The sequence below is a fragment of the Ictidomys tridecemlineatus genome, chromosome 8, assembly GCF_052094955.1.
Source record: "Ictidomys tridecemlineatus isolate mIctTri1 chromosome 8, mIctTri1.hap1, whole genome shotgun sequence".
Taxonomy (NCBI): domain Eukaryota; kingdom Metazoa; phylum Chordata; class Mammalia; order Rodentia; family Sciuridae; genus Ictidomys; species Ictidomys tridecemlineatus.
In genome coordinates, this window is record NC_135484.1 from 104,461,393 (window position 1) to 104,478,872 (window position 17,480).

The following is a 17,480-nucleotide window of genomic DNA, read 5'->3' on the forward strand; positions in this document are numbered from 1 at the left end:
AAAAAAAAGAACCCCCTGCATCACACACGCCCCTTAAAAAAAAAGAAAAAAAATATATATATATATATATAACATACCCAAAAGAAAATGCCTACCTCACTTGGTGCTAAAATGGTCTCAGGTAGGAAAATTCCTAGAAAGATTATGAATCGAATTCTAACTGCTTTGTAGCGATATAAAGTCTGTAAAATAGTCTAAATATCTAAAACAAACCCAAAAGAAGGCTGAGGGGGAGTATGAGGAAGTATTAGAAAGGAATAATCAATCCAAAAGGAAAACAATGAAGGTCTTTCTAATAACTAGCCTAACACCACTTCAGTGAAATCAAGAGACCACGAATTAAAAGTACTTTAAAGTTTCTCATGCCTTAGTTGTCCATTTATTCTTATGTTTGTAGTTATAACTATTTAACATCCTTGGGAATTACATACTTGTTTCTAAAACGTAAAAGCATGCTGCAACTCTGTGATCTGCTCTCCTTTCAATCTGAAAGGAAAAAAATCCAGGTGAAAAAAAAGCAGCAAAGAAAAAAGCAGGCATATCAAATTCCTGGGACCAAATAAACAGAGGGGATGCTACAGACTATGAATATTCCCAAACCTTTAGATACACAGAGGATGCCATAAATCTGAAATTTATTTGGAACCAATTATATCTCAGTTATAGATTCAGTTATTAATGTTGACTACTGATATAGTCTCAAGATAGATAACATATAATAGCAGGTCCACAGCTGAGCAGCTCAACATCTTATCAGTATTACTATCCTAAACAGTTCCAATAACCAAACTCACTTTTATTCCAGAGAACAAATACCTATTTCGTATTTTTCTCATTAAAAAAAAAAAAAAAAAAAAACTAGGGACTGGGGATGTGGCTCAAGTGGTAGTGAGCTTGCCTGGCATGCGTGCAACGCCTGGGTTCGATCCTCAGCACCACATACAAACAAAGATATTGTGCCCGCCAATAACTAAGGAATAAATATTGAAAAATTCTCTCTCTCTCTCTCTTAAAAAAAATAAAAATAAAAATAAATTTAAAAAGATTAAAAAAAACTAGACGGTGGCTCGGGGGCGCGCTGGAGTTGTGGCTCAGCGGTAGAGTGTTCGCCAATCCTCAGCACCACATATAAATAAGTAAACTAAAGGAATTGTGTACAACTACAACTAAAATAAATATTAAAAAAAAAAATCTAGACCCTGTCTGGTTTCATTTCCCTGTAGCTAGGTCTCCAAGGCCTATTTCCAGACCCTGTTTCCTCCCTTCTCCCTTCACAATGCCATCCTGAACCTCTACCTGGCAGATTACTTACCAACCAGCATTTCACTCCCACACCCAGCTGACGGGCTCCACCAGTCTACACACTAAATTTTGCTACACATATCCCTGATTTTGACATGCTGACGATAACTATAACTGAACTTCAATCCAGATTTCCCAAATTAGTGTTGGGAACTCATCTAGAAAGACTTACTGCCTGGCTGCTACTATTATTTAGCACCTAAATCCTGCTGGTGTTAAATCTGTATAGTAGATATCAATTCCTACAATCAAGTAAGTCACAGTTCCATTATAATGATTACTCAGTATTGTTTTATTCACCCTTTCTTTTCTGAATACAAATTCTGAAAATGTTCAGATCTTTAACAACTTATTCATCCATTTACCAAGAAAAGAGGTCTATAACTTATTCACCCATTTACCAGGAAAAGAGATCTGCCCTATACTCAGTGAAATAAGAATCATTACACCTCTTTCTCTGCCTATCTTTATGCCCTTGACACAATGATACCACTTCTTTATATACATCAGAAAATGAAACATTTTTACCATACTCAAAATACATTTAATAACAGGGAAAGATATTCCATTAAAGAGAAAGGGGTTTTCACAGATTTGGATTAAGTATAAAAATTGGCAGGGAGGGGGAAAAATTTCCTATTACTTTTTTATGCTCTAGATTGTGTAACTGAAGTCAATCCTGAGGCTGAATTAGCAAGTATCCCCTATTGTATGTAAGCTAATGTATCTGTATGGATCAAGTTTTTCTCCAAATAGTAGAATGTAAACGTAAAATAAATAAATTCTATTATAGAAGTGTGTATGTGTGTGTGTGTGTGTGTATGTGTGTGGTATATATGATCTAAACACACTGCAAGTTTCCATTTAAACTTCATGACTGACATGCTTTATATGTAAGTTTTTAGAATAAATTTAAACTCAAAAGCTCATAACCCTATCTGAAATTAACAAAAATTCAGTCCTTAAAATATGCTTACTCTTTCAAAAATAAAAATTCAAATTTAGCAACACTGTGCCATTTCCTTTCATATTTCACTTCAAAATGCACAAATGTATTTTTGGAACACATTTTTTTAAAAGTATTGCTTTGTATCTCCCAAAGATGTTCCCTAATTATTTCACATGAGAGCCTCATATTTCTTGAAAGACATTTTCCACATTTAACAAACATAAAAAATAAAAACAGGTTAACAGAAAATTCAAATGTCTCTAGTAATAAGTCATTCCACTTAAAAGTTTTTTCTAAGTAAGCTTATTTTTAATAATGGAGCTTCTCAGAGTATAACCAATACTGAAAAAAATAGTATCTTTCTACATAATTTCTGAAAGATTACACTACATAAAATTCTATTGATTTCTGCATTAGTATAGACTCATGTCCTCTCACTGGCCCTTGAAAGACAGTATTCTGTTTAAGGTCCCAACAAGAATAAAGGAAATCATTTAAAAATGAAAACATCCAGCAGCAATGGTAACTTCCTAAGCACTTTATAAGTATTCACTCACTCAGGCATTCTAACATCTATGAGATTCATACTTGAATCCCATTTTTAGATCAAGAAACTGAAGCACAGAGAGGTTAAGTAATTTGCTCAGTCACACAGATAGGTGAGACCTCAGGAAATAAATTCCTATCCAGGGCCCCTGCTCTTAACTGTATCACTAAAGTGCAGAAACCATCACTCAGTAGGTATCCACATTAATCTCTCAAAAAAATTTTTTTCAATTTTTCTTTCATTTTTGACAAATTATATAAAATCCCATGTAAATATTTTAGGCTACATCTTAAAAGAACACTGATGAAAAAACCAAGCGAATGAACCTTAAAGAGGAAACTCCTTCAAATAAACTTGAGGATTTTAATATCTACATGACTAGTAAATTTAAAGTATACATTCATATGAAAATGTTTCACAAATATTTCTCATTTTAACAACAAATACCCCAATTAAGAGAAGTTCATAATTGAGTAGTCAAGTTGACAGTATGCTAATGTGGAACTTTACCAAACTTCACTTAACCAGAATATAACAACTCACTAAGAAAAGACCTCTGGCCAAATAGATATTATAATGTCCAAGTATTGGTATTCATTCACTTTTCCCACCAGAGGACCTCACACTGTTCAGTAAGGGTCTACTGGTTTTCCCCCATGTATAATCATAAATTTGCAATGATTTCCACACAGTCAAAAAAAAAAAAAAACGGAGAATGAAGGGGGACACTAATTACAGTTACAAGCATAGAAAAGCAAAGTAGGGGGGAAAGCACCTATTTAAATAATTTCAAAATGGAAAGGAGTAATGTTAACAAACACTATCAACTATAATGCACCAATAAAAAATATGGAAAAAAATGCAAAGAAGTATGTTATTTAGCATTTGGATCAAGTCCTATATTTGATCCAACAGATTCTCAAGGCACACCAGCAACTGAAAAAGTAACAAATTATGACTTTACGTCATCAAAATAAATTTAATTATATTCTACATCCTATTTTATATCGAGTTGTACATTTAATTTTAGTATAATTTTCATCCAAAGCAGTTAGTGATTTTAAAATTTGATGCTTAAAGGAATAAGCCCACAATTACCCTGTAAGCTCAACTAATCAATTAAAAAGGAATTCATTCGAAGGATCCAAATAGCAAATATTTTATTTTACTGTTTCTGAGTTCAAGAGCACTTTGTTTATAAAAGGTACCTGAGAACAGGTGGTAAGTGAGGAGAACATAAAAATAGAAAATCTAAGAAAACAGAATAGCTAGGCAAGTGCCTATACGCACTGTTCAAAGCATCATGCACAAAACAAAGGGTGGGCAGAGGGTGCCACATCAGCAGTACTCTATTTGTCCTGCTACTAAATCATTTGTTAGTTTCATGAATTATTCATTTCGGTAATGGTTTGTTGATATGAAGCGACACCAACTCTCAACTGGAAGCAGTGATAGAGTCCTCCTGATTTACTCCACTAAACTTGGATTTACTCTCACAGAACGTTCTCTCCCTTATGGTGGCCCAAATTTGATTCTTTAAAATATTCTTTTAAAAAAATGCTTTTAAATTTTAAAGAATATAGGAATTAGTGCCTAGCCTACACTGAACTTTTTAATCAAAAGAATCGTTACATCACTTGACAAAACTTTCCAAACCAAACTGCAATACATTCCCTAATTGCAAATAAAATTTTTAAAACACACAGCAACAACGTATAAGGCTTTGTACTTTTCCCTCCTCTAGCAAGGAAGTCTAACTCCAAACAGGAAACAACTCCTCACCGGGTTCAATACTGAATCCTACCAAACCTCAACCCAGTTGGGGAGAAGATTTAATGTTTAAGTACCAGCACATTTGCCTAGGTAGATAGATCCAGACTAAAATACATATTACAGATTTCCTTTTCTCGAGTCATCTCTTGCAAGTTTCAGCAAGAAAAAAAAAAAAAACTTTGACAAAATGTGTACTTATATGTCCCTAAAAGTCCAATCTATACAAAGCCTCAGAGAAGACAAAGTGCCACTTTGTCAAGTTTTTCCGATCACCCTCCCCCATCCGAAGAGGGAGGCGCAGGGCAGTGGGCGCCGAGAGGTGGTCGGGCGTCCCAGCCCCCCTTCCCACACCTTGAGGTGAACAGGAGAAGGGACGAAGAGGACAGCGCCCGAGAGCACGCGAGAAGAACAAGGTGGGAGGCAGGCAAGGAGGGGCGCCAGCGAGGGTGGAGTAGGGTGCTGCAGCGCGGGGGCTGAGCCCCGTCGCGTCCCCACTGAGGCTGACCAAGGAACCGCCTCCCCGGCTCGAGAGGGCCTGGACCGGCGGCGGGAAGCGCCCGACCTTACCCATGCTGGGGACTCCTGCGGGAAGAAGCCCGGCACCCGCTCTCCTCCTCCGCTGGCTCGCGCGGGCGCTCCTGAGACAGGAGGCGGGCCCCGCGCTCGGCACTGGCCCCTCCTGAGCTCAGGTGGGGCGTGCAGGCGCCTCCATCCGCCCGCGGCAGTATCCGGCCAGTCTCTTCAGCGCGGCCCGTGAGGCAGCGACGATGGCAGCTCCTCACGCCTGGCCTCCGCCGAAGCCACGGCGGCGGGAGAGCCCTCCCCCCGCGCGCCCAGACGGCGGCTCTCCCACCCTTGTCGCTTCCGCAGGAGTTGGGACCCGCTGGTTCGTTCAGGCCGCCAGCTCCAACCCCGAGCGCCCGCCCTGCCTCAGAACCCGCCCCTAGCTGCTCCCCCAGGGCCCGGCGTCCTACAAGGCGACGCCAAAGACTGAGGTAAAGAGCCGGACAGAAGCCTGGAAGGTGCGGGGAGATGGGCCGGGATGAGGGAAATCTCGCGAGAACGCCCTCGTTCTCTTGGCCCCGCCCCCGATGTGCTGGAGTTTTTACCCAGCACGGGTCCTAGGGCTGTTGCCAGGTGCCGGGACGTCACGGCCCTGGTCGCTCGCCGCCCGCGTCCAGGTGTCATGAGCGGATGAGAGAGCAGTAAAAAGAAGCTACGCTTCTTCCTCCCCGCAGAACTTCAGAACAGCTGGGTAGGGCGTTTTGTCTGTTCTGTGGCCTGAAATGGATACAAAAGGTTTTTGCTGATAGGCAAAATAAGCTTGGGTTGCCCCACTTTCCGCGGTGGCGACGCGGGGTTAACTTTCTGCAGAGGAGCAGCTTATGGGAGTCAGCGAGAAGAACTGAGGACGCGCTTGATTTCGGTGTTGACGGTTACCCCAGCAGCTGTTGGAACCCCGCAGTTTACCTTGCAAAGTCCCTATAGAACAGAGTAATTTGCTCTTCGTCGGGGAAGAAAGAAAAATGAAAAACTAAGCACATAAAAATCTGTCACAGAAATAATTTATTACATTCTTTTAGTCTCTTGACAGCCGAAGATAACTTTCTATTCTGTTCTGAAAATATAAGTTGTTACGTAACCATGGAAGAAAAATAGGCATCATGATTTGAAATATTGCCAGACATTTTTTTCTAGAGTCAATATGAAGGAGGGCATGGGATTATTATAATTAAATGTGGGCTTTCTTAAAGTTATAAACAAGTATAATTAATTCATCCAGTTTTTTTTTGTTGTTGTTGTTGTTCTTGTTTTGTTTTTTCCTCCTCTCCTGCTTAAGTAGACACAATTCCTGGGCAAATTGTGGAAGAAACATCTGTTGAACGCCAACTATTGTGCCTACTGCTTTTTCAATAAATTATGCCATTTAATTCTCGCGGTCTTCCAACACTAAAACCGCCTTGCCTTTGAAATCAGGCAGACCTTGGTTTCTGAAACTTAGCACAGGCATTTATTGGGGGGCGGGGGCTGCTTTGGATAAATTAACATGGCTGGACTTCAGTTTTTAAGTTTGTTGAAAGAAATCTTTAAAATGCAGACTATGGTGTCAAACACAGAATAGCGACACTATAAATATCAGATCCCACTATCTCTTACATGCCTGTTTTTACCATCTTTTAATTTTTTTTATTGCTTCTAAAGTTACCTATGGTAATACTAAACAGGAATTGTCAAACTCAGAAGCAGAGGCCAAAAAGGAGAAAAGAAAAGAAAATTACTATATATACCTAAATAAGATGTTGGCTGTGTGGTATTGAAATCATGGAACTTGTGCTTTCTTTAATCAACAAATACTTGTTGAGTAATATTTATTCATTGTCTCCTTTGAACAAATCAAAAAAAAAAAAAAGATGAAGTACATACAGCCCTCATCCTCGAGGACTGCATTCTAACTAGGACATGAGACATGAATACATGAAGCTAATAAACAGTATGTGGTAGTGAAAGTCAAATGCTTGAGATTTTATAGGAAAATAAATTACTACAGGCAGGGCAAACTATAGGGAGGAGGTGTGGATTGCACTAAAGCTTGAAGGAAGGCAGTAATTCCGTCTAAAGATGTCCTAGAAGTAAAGAGTGGAAGTGGCTGTGCAAACAGAATATTCCTGAGCTTTTGAAAAATCTGTGCAGCTCAAGCAACCCATAAGAAAGTAGATCAAGCATGGCTAGGTAGTACATCAAGAGACCAAGGGAGGAGGATCACTTGAGCCCAGGCTATTTTTCCAGCATGGGTAAAATAGCAAGACTCTGTCTTTTTAAAGAATTAGTAGATAGTTTTAAGATTTTGAAAAATGAGGCTGGTGAGAGGCAGAAGAGAATTCATTGAAGGAGACAGAAAAAAAAAATCCATTGGAAGAGACCTAAATATCTAGGTCTGTTGAACCATAGTTATTTAAAGAAGAAAGGACAATAAATAGAACTGAAGGTTAAGGAAAACAAATGGGGAGTATTGTTTTGCCAATAAGGTCACATTAAAAAGTCTTATTTCAGGATATGTGTATATATAATAGGATATAATATGTAAAACTAGATATTTAGAATATATGTAACAAAATTCATATTAACCTTCATCAAGTAGATAAGGTGACCACATTTTCTTAACCAGAGATCAGGTTCCATAATTTGACAATGTGACAAAACATTTACAATCAGTTCTGTCCTAGAAATCCCAGGATCTGTAATATCCCCATAATAAGCAGTGTAGTTTAGAGTTTAAAAATTAAAATAAGCAAATTCAAAAGGCATTATCCCATTGAGGTAATGTTCCAATGTTGGATACAAAAATTAGAAGGATGAAGGAATAGGACCTATAAGAAGAGTTGAGTAAGTTGGAAAAAAATAAATAACCATGATCCTAAATTTAGTGCTACCTTCCAAACCAAAAAAATTATATTCAGGAATTTATTTTTAAACTTACAAAATGTGCATAAAGTCATTTTCTAAACCTTTGAGTGCTATGTAAATGTTGGTTATTAATTGTTCATAGAGCTCCTTTAATTAATTATCTTAATTACAATACCTATACTGTGAGGTCATTAAAACTAAAAATCTACGATGTCCACCAGCCTATAATCCCAGCTAGTTGAGAAGCTGAAGTAAGAGGATTCCAAGTTCAAAGCCAATTTCAGAAATTTAGTGAGATCTCATCTCAAAACAAAAGTTGAAAATTTCCCTGCTCAAACTGATGACCCATCAGATTGTGATAAAATATTATTTCTTTAGAAATTTGGGGGATATGCTCATATAAGACAACTCTATAAGCACTTTTCATTATTGCATTTTCAGAGCTGGGGATATAGCTCAGTTGGTTGAGTGCTTACCTTGCATGCACAAGGCCCTGGGTTTGTTCACCATCAAAGAAAAAGAAAAAGAAATCATTATTGCATTTTCAGAAAAAGTGTAACTAAAAATGTGATGAGCCCATCAAAATGAATCACCACTTTGCCTACTGCAAGGCCTTTTTAATAATCATATGCCAGTATCAAAGAACTGGGCTATCATAATAGGGAAATCATAGGAGCTTCATAGGTCCTCAACAGGAGTCTCTTTTTAAAAGTATTACTCTCCCAAAATGTTACAACTGGCCCCTTATGAAGAGACAGATACTTTAAGTAATCCCAAATGACAAATGCATTTGCATTTTTCAAATATCAGCCAAATTTTGCACATAATATTATATAAAGAATTTCTAGTAATGAACACATTAATTCAAGTCAACACTTACTGAGCATTCATTTTATTTATTTATTTATTTTTAAAAAGAGAGTGAGAGAGGAGAGAGAGAGAGAGAATTTTTTAATATTTATTTTTTAGTTATTGGCGGACACAACATCTTTGTTGGTATGTAGTGCTGAGGACTGAACCCGGGCCGGACGCATGCCAGGCGAGCGCGCTACCGCTTGAGCCACATCCCCAGCCCCTGAGCATTCATTTTAAATGAGTAGCTGCTACTTGGAAAATATGATCCCTGCCATTAAAAGAGGAAGTATCGGGGATCCTCTTGGGGGAACATTGGGGTTGACTGACAAAGTTGAGAAAGGGTAATCAGCCAACCAGGACAAAGACATGTGGACAGCCAAAAGCCTAGAGAGCAAAGCTCTAGTGGATCAAAGTCAAACAAGGGAGGCCCTGTGTGCCATGGGAATGATCTGCACTGTTATCCTAGACAAGTTAATGAAGGATATTAAGTAGTTAATTGATTTTTCTTTTAGCTACATCTACAATCACAGGGGAAAAAAGTGCTAATGTCTCAAAAAAAATAGGTACAAAAATTTGGTTCAATAAGCATTGATTAAGTATGTACTACTCTTAATCAACTAGTAAAAAAAATTTTTACTAGTATAAAATAACATTTAAACCAATGTAATATATAGGGCATGACAGATGTGAGGAACTCAGAGATGTAATACAATACACACTCTCCCTTTAAGGAATGTGATTTCTGGCTAAAAAGGCTAAGAAATGCTAACTGATATTAAATAACTTGCTGTTAATTAAATAAAATTCACTGTATTAGCTAGGTGTGGTGGTGCACTTCTATATCTCAGCAGTTTGGGAGACTGAGGCAGAAGGATCTCAAGTTCAAGTCCGGTCTCAGAAATTATAAATAAATAAAAAGGACTGGGGATGTGACTCAGTGGGTAAGCACCCCTGGGTTTAATCCCCTGTACCAAAAAAAAAAAAAAAAAAAATTCACCCTATTGGAGAGAAACTGCATTGAGAGTGACATATCTCAGACAAATAAACTGGACACATTCTCATCTTAGTAAGGCATTTGCAATATTCCTATTTGAATCTCTGCAAATTTTAAACAGTAAATACAAGTGACTGTTGCTCAACAATCAGGTGATTTTTATACACATTACAAATTACCATACTACAGGGTAGCTTTTTAAAAAGCTGGAATACTAGTAATCTGTATTTAATTTATTCAGGATCTTTTATAAATTACAAAGGACAAATTCTCTTTTTTAAGTAGAAACTCGTGGGAACTCTCAATAGAGGATTTCATCTATAATCATTATCTCTTAGACACCATCTAAGCATTTGTGTGTATCAGGCCTCATGTGACCCTAAAAGGCATTCGTACAATTATTACATTGCTATGGTTCTGCCCACCTAGCCATAAACTGTTTCCGAAACAAGAAGTAAGAACTTTATTTCAGGTCTCTACTTAACTCCCTTAACTAACAGATGATAATGAGATTTACTTCCTGTCTAATGTTGGAACTTTTAAATTCACTGTTCAGAATTTTTTTCTTTTGTAATGCTGGAGATTGAATGGCATTATTTTGATGCCCAGAGTTAAATGCCTGCCAAAGCTTAAAAAAAAAAAAAAAAAAAGCTCATAAACCAAGATATTGCTCTCTGCTTATTTCTGAGAATTCACATTCCATTCTGCCAGTTTCCAGGCCACATCTCACCACTCCCACGACTAAACCACATTCTATATGTGGCTCATAAGCAATTCTTCTCAACCTCCTGTCAGCCCACACTTTCTTAGTCAGCATCTGTCTTTTCTCAGATCTATTAATTGAAGGGCTACTTCAATTAATGTTGTGTACAGCACAGTACACTATTAACTTCCTTGTCCCCAAGGTTTATACCTTTCCTTTATAATCAGGGAAAATGAGTCATTCTAAATGCCCGCCCCCCCCTGCATACTTTGCTACCTTCTTTATAGAATTGCTTCTTTGACAAGGACCTTGTTCCCTTTGCCCCATCAAAATTGTGTCTCTGATTTGGACTCCTAATTTATACTTGAACTCTCTTTTTCCCTCTTCAATTTCCTAGGCTACCTCCTCATTCTTTTTTTGCTCCCTCCCTTCCTGCCCTTTTCCTCTATATTATACCATATCTCTCCTAACTCTTCAGCACTGTCCTTAATTATCGATCCAGTTTGCCTGGTTTAGTAAACCTTATGTGGGTAGCCTCTTTGATCTTCTAAACCTCTCTCACTACCAAATACTTTTTCACAGAATAATCTTGATTCTTACCAAGACCATTACAAGGTAATAAAGCTTTCTACACATTAACAACATGCAATCTCAATGTGTTCCTTAAATATCCAGAAGTAAAGAAAGTAGGACTATTTCTAGTTTGAAAATACTCTCAACAACATTAATAACAACTAACACCATCTGACAATTTAAGTCTCAGACACTGACCTGAACACATATACCTCATCAGACATGACTGCCATTACAATGCATAATGTAATGCACCCCCCTTTCAAAGAGTAGGAAACTGAAATGGTTACTTAATTTATATGAGATCACATAAGTATGAAATGGCAGAGCCTATGCTTGCATTCAGGGCTAATTCCATAGCTGAGACTCTAGCCTATCTTAGGTCACTTGCTCTTTGAACTGGGAGTTCTTCCTTTGCCTAAAAAGAAGGAGAAAGAGAAGGGAAAAACTGAAGGAATCCTCCTCCAGTTGTTTTTTGTACAGATCAACCATGAAATGGCCTGAAATAATTATTTTCCCCCCTTTCATTGAAGACCTCTTGGGCAGATGGGTAGAGAGAGGAATAAAAGAGACGCTCTTCTTACGATCATGGAGCTCGTGATTTTAAAAGGGGAAATCAAATTTCATGATAACACAGCATAAATCATGTATGATTTTTCTCTCATGCCCCTTGGACATGACTCCTCTCTTGAATCTATTCTCTCCATCCTTATAAAACTTGTTATTTCTACCTCTCCTAGGATATTTGGTACATTTTCTACTGTGAAATAGCTATTTTCATGCAACTTTTGTTTCCTTTTATAAGAATAAAATTCTCAAAGACTGAAGACTGTCCCACACATTTTTACATTCATGCCAGCTATTGGACACAGAAAGTTCTCAGTAATTATGCACTAAGGGGCTATGGATGTAGCTCAGTGGTAGAGCATTTGAGCATGCACAAGCCCTAGGATCAATCCCCAATGTCATCCTGACCCAAAAATTACATGCTAAATTCCACAGTAGGAAGAATGCCTAATTAGTTCTCTGTGTCTCCAAGATTTCAAATAAAGGAATTTTACTTAAGTGATTCTAAGACACTCTTCTTAAATTGAATAATACTCCATTTGGTAGAAACCTCTTTTTGGAGATAATTGGCCAATATGTGATTACTTATGACACATTCTTAATTGAGTATTCCAGTATCTTTTTAGTTAAGAGTCGATGATAAACAATTAAATGATAATTCCAAGTTAATTTTTACATTATGAATTCTATTCAAAGAACCATCTCAAAAAAGTTCAAGAAATGTGTTCAGAACTGTTACACTCTAGTTGTTACAAGGTCATAAGTTTTTCTAAGAATTATGGTTGAGAAGGGGTAGAGAAATAAATACCAATAGTATGAGAGAAATGCTAGACAGTCTTATCTACGCATTTGACTTCACCCTGACAGGTGAAGTCAGGCTTTTTTACTTGTATTCTTGTATTTACAAGTATAAAGCCTGGCCTCTCTGCACATAGGCACATATTTGTGTTTATGCTTATATATATTATATATATGAGTTCTCCTTCCACTCTGGAATCATCCTCTTGTTCTTCAAACCTTACCTCTTACCCCTAAAGAATATGGAATGAATGAAGAAATCAGGCTATTACAACACTATAAGGTTATGCTAAAAACACCTTAAAGAGTCATGACCTGTTTGTTAGAAATTAGTCACTACCTACCTGTGTGCAGTAGGTAGTGACTAATTTCTAAATCTAAAACCAGGTACAAAAGGAAAATCCAAGGCTCAGAGATAATGCTGGATGTTTCAGAAGCCAATTAAAACACTTACAAAATGGGAAGCTATTATAAACATTACACTTTAGAATTCTGTTAAAAGATCTTCAGTTTTCCAACACCCAGAAAAATCATATCATTTCAAGAGAAAAAAACCTTAGACAACTACCACCTCTAATAAAAACTCACCTACTGATCTCTCTCCCCCAAATGAAATTGTTAGTTAATAAGTCTATGTGGATATTTCTGAAACCAAAATGAAAGGGAAAGGAACTTTATGGCAGATACTTTGAAGATACAGGAATTGAAAGCTCAAGGGGACAGTTTCATTTTGGGGAGGGGAAGAACCTTGAAAAAGAGGAACTCTAATTTAAACAAATTTAGTGATAGAGAAAATCACATTTATTTATTCATTAGTTCATTAATGGAAGGGTTGTTTTTTTCAAATGAAGTAATAAATTAAAATCAATTTTGTCCAGTATAAGCAAAAGCTGACCTACTCTTCCACACACATAATATTTACAGTCCACAATTTTGCTTTCCCATGCTAGGGATCAAACCCAGAGGTTCAAGTATGCTAGGCAAGTTCTTTACCACTGAGCTCCAGCTTCAACACTAAAGACCATAATTTTATTCTTTTCTTCTGATAATGTAAAAATTGTTTGTTGAACAAAATTCAAACAGTACAGGCAAAATAAGATAAAAATCCCAAAGAATCTCACATCTCAGAATGACCACTATTAACAGTTTGGATTATATTTACTAGAATTTTTATTCATGTTCTAACATGTAAATAGTTTGTAATTATACTATACATATTGCTCTGCAACTTAGTCATACATATACATACATTCCTTTCTAGTACATTCTATGTCTGTAGATTATACACATATTTCCAGTCCAATCTAGGTCTATTTCCAGTCATTTCTTGAAATGGTGCATTTTATTGTTTTACTGAACCATGAATGATTAATATAAATAAATATTTAAAATATTTCCAGGTTATTTTATTTAGTTATTTATTTTGGCATGATAAACACTTTCTTGGTGAACATCTTTATGTTTATACATGTATTTTTTTGCACACTTGTAATTATGAGATTTTTAATAAAATGAAATCGCTAAACCTAAAGGCATACATTCACATTTTAATTAGGTTTTGCTTTCTAAAAAGACTGCACCAATTACTCTTCTTCAACAGACTACATTGTCCCCAAAACTGGATATTAAAAATCTTTTGAATTTCATCCAAAGAGTAGGAAAGACATCATACTCCATTGTTTCAATGTATATTGAGGGAGATTGAGAATCTTTACATATACACACTGGCTATTTTTATTTTATTTTTTGCTTAACAATTGCTGAGCCTGCCAGCCCTGATCCTTGGCTAATTTTTGTATTTTGTTATCATTTTCTCACTGATTTCTAAGAATGCTTTTATTCTAGGAATGGTAGCGATTTGGAAAAAATCGCTTAGATTTTTTTGCCCTTAGATCCATTCCTCTTTCTCCTGGGTATGTATAGGCTAGCGAGAGGAACTTATTGTTGACCCCTGCAGACTGCTTTGCTAGTAGGTTGGCTTCCAGCTGAGTCTGGACATTGGGAGGCACTGGTGGAAGGTTGGAGGGTGTGGAAGACAGAATAATGGCTTCTCTTAAAATGCCTGCTTTCTAATCCCCCAGCAAGTGAACACATTCTATTACATGGCTAATGTGAATTGGATTGTAAAATTAGCTCATCTTAAAATAAGATAACCCTGAAAAAGAATTTAAGGTTAAAATTATTACCATAGTGCCCACACTTCAGAGGCATTATCTATAGCAAAGCTAGTAAAGTCTAAAGTTTTATTATTAACTGACTTCTAAAATCAGTGATGATCTGGTCATGATGGCCCATGCCTGTACTCGCAGCGGCTCTGGGGGTTGAGGCAGGAGGATTGCAAGTTCAAAGCCAACCTCAGCAATTTAGTGAGGCCTTAAGCAATTTAGGAAGATCCTGTCTCAAAATAAAAAATAAAAAGGGCTGGGGAGGGCTGGGGATGTGGCTCAAGCGGTGGCACGCTCTCCTGGTATGCGTGCGGCCAGGGTTCGATCCTCAGCACCACATACAAAAAAACAAAGATGTTGTGTCCGCTGATAACTAAAAAATAAATATTAAAATTCTCTCTCTCTCCCTCTCTCTCTCTCGCACTCTCTCTTTAAAAAAAAGGGCTGGGGATGTGACTTAGTGGTTAAGCATCCCTGGGTTCAATCCCTTGTATCAAAAAAATAAAATAATAAAATCAGCAATTAAAGCAAATAACTAGGAGCAAGTTGAAGCTAGAGCGTTAAATCAGGCTTTCCCTTGGTTTCAGGATGACAAATTTTAAGGACTCTACTGGTCATTGCTGGCTTTGAAGAGAAAGGAAGTAACCATGACCCTTAGAAGGCAGCCTGGAAAAGATCAAAAACCCAAGGAAACAGATACCTCCCTACAGCCTCCAGAAAGAAATGAAACCCTGTCAACATCTTGTTTCTAACCCAATGAGTCCTATATCAGAATTCTGGTGTCCAGAAATTTAAAAATTGTGAATTTTGTAAAATTAAAAAATTGTGCTATTTTAAAACACTCAGCATGTGGTACTTAATTTATTGTGGAAGCAATAGGAAACTGATACAGAGGACTAGAAGAAAGGAGAAACCAGGATATTCCTCCCCACCCCAGCCCCTACTTCAAGCTGCATCTCTGGTATGCACTGCATGTCCCCTGTGACTTCCACTCCTATCAGAGGGGACTGTGAGGTTGGCTTAAGCTAGCTGACCCTGGCTCCTGGGCTCTGAGAACACCATATTTTTTTTTCTTCCAGTGTGGAGGTGAAGAGGCTACCTACTATTGGAGTTACTATATGGCCTTTTCTTGGATTTTCAGCGCTTCTATCACTGAGCTACTTCCCCAGATCTTTTTAATGATTTTTCCCTGGCATGTGTGCTGCCTAAGTTTGATCCTCAGCACCACATAAAAAGATGTTGTGTCCGCTGAAAACTAAAAAATAAATATTAAAAAATTATCTCTCTCTCTTCTCTCTCTTTAAAAAGAAAAAAGAAAGGCCTTTGCAGCTCCAAAATTATAAAAAATAAACAGCCTATAACTTTATCTAGTTTTAAATTTTTTTATTTTAAAAATTTTACTTATTTTTATAATTTTTTTTTTTTAAAGAGAGAGAGGAGGACAGAGAGAATTTTAACATTTATTTATTTTTTCTTAGTTCTCGGCGGACACAACATCTTTGTTTGTATGTGGTGCTGAGGATGGAACCTGGGCCGCACGCATGCCAGGCGAGCGCTCTACCGCTTGAGCCACATCCCCAGCCCCATTTTTATAATTACAGTTCTATAATGTGTCATGACAAAAGTATACATAAATGTACAGCTTGCTGAATTTTCACATACTATGAAACTTCTGGTCATATTGTGCTTTTATATTTTATGTATTTTTTCTTTCTTTTTAAGGTGCTAGGGATAGAACCCAGAATCTTGAGCATTTTATTTATTGAAGCACTCTACCACTAAACTATACCCTGGCCCATTTTTTTTTGAGGGGGGGGGGACGGGGACTGTTACCAGGGATTGAACTCAGGGGCACTTGGCCACTGAACCACATCCCCAGCCCTATTTTGTATTTTATTTAGAGACAGGGTTTCACTGAGTTGCTCAGTGGCTGGCTTTGAACTTGCAATCCTCCTGTCTCAGCCTCTAGAGACGCTGGGATTACAAACGTCATTGCACCTCGACCCCTGGCTGATTTTTTATGAGTAAAATTTTGATATATCTGTATTTTGCTTGAGGGTGAATTAAGTAAGATTGTAATTCATGTACGCTTTCTTCTCAATTACTAGGTGTTTATAATATTTGAAAAAAATAATCTGCCTTTATGCTATTATTTGAAATGCCACCTTTATCATGTACATCTGCATGAATTGATTAGTTTCTGGACTCTGATTTACCTATTCCTGTTTGTATTTCACAATTTTGTAACATTTTAAAATAAAATTATGTTTAACATCCCTTCCTTGCAATTGCTCAGAGTACAAACTATTTTAAATGTTTAGAATTACAAAAGAGACTTGCGCTTGAAAGAAAGAACAAGCCAAAATCAAAAACAATCTCCAGGCCAAGTAACAGATATAGTAAATTGTCCTGTATAACTCTGTGCAGATGTTTACCTTTTGACTGCCAGCTGAGCCAGGATCTGGCATTTGTAAACATTCAGTAAATAAGTGATTCCCAATCCTGGCGGACTATTGAAAGTACACCAAACTCATATTTTGGCCAAATTCCAACTGATTGTATATTAAAACCAATATTCATCAGCACTCATAATCATAGCTGAATATTACTATCGTAGATAGAAACTCTGGTATATAAGAATTAATGTAAATTTGTCATTAAAATTATTATTCCAGTTTTCTTATTTAAAATTTTAGAAGTCAGTATTTTTAGTTCAGCATTATAGAGTAGGAACAGTTTCTCAGCTCTCTTCCTGCTCCATTGCTCCAGAGGTCATTGGTATGCATACTTTACAATGCTAAATATATGCCCATTTTAACACTAGTCAGTAATATTGCCATCAAGTACCA

The 17,480-nt window shown here is 37.1% G+C and overlaps 1 protein-coding gene and 1 long non-coding RNA gene across 3 annotated transcripts in view; one reads left to right on the forward strand and one right to left on the reverse strand.

Annotated features, from left to right (window-relative positions):
* Cd2ap (CD2 associated protein) overlaps window positions 1-5,614 on the reverse strand; it is a 97,157-nt gene extending 91,543 nt beyond the window's left edge. Inside the window, exon 1 of one of the 2 annotated variants that reach the window (XM_013355819.4) lies at window positions 5,139-5,614. In XM_013355819.4, coding sequence (XP_013211273.2) covers window positions 5,139-5,142 — 4 coding nt within the window. In that variant the 5' untranslated portion in view covers window positions 5,143-5,614. The remainder of the gene's footprint in view (window positions 1-5,138) is intronic. The other variant, XM_005318598.5, reaches the window with a different exon arrangement.
* LOC144366188 (uncharacterized) lies at window positions 5,431-15,472 on the forward strand. Its single transcript, XR_013425121.1, has 2 exons — window positions 5,431-5,566; window positions 15,219-15,472. It is a non-coding gene; the product is annotated as an uncharacterized LOC144366188 (long non-coding RNA).
* The last annotated feature ends 2,008 nt before the right edge of the window (window positions 15,473-17,480 follow it).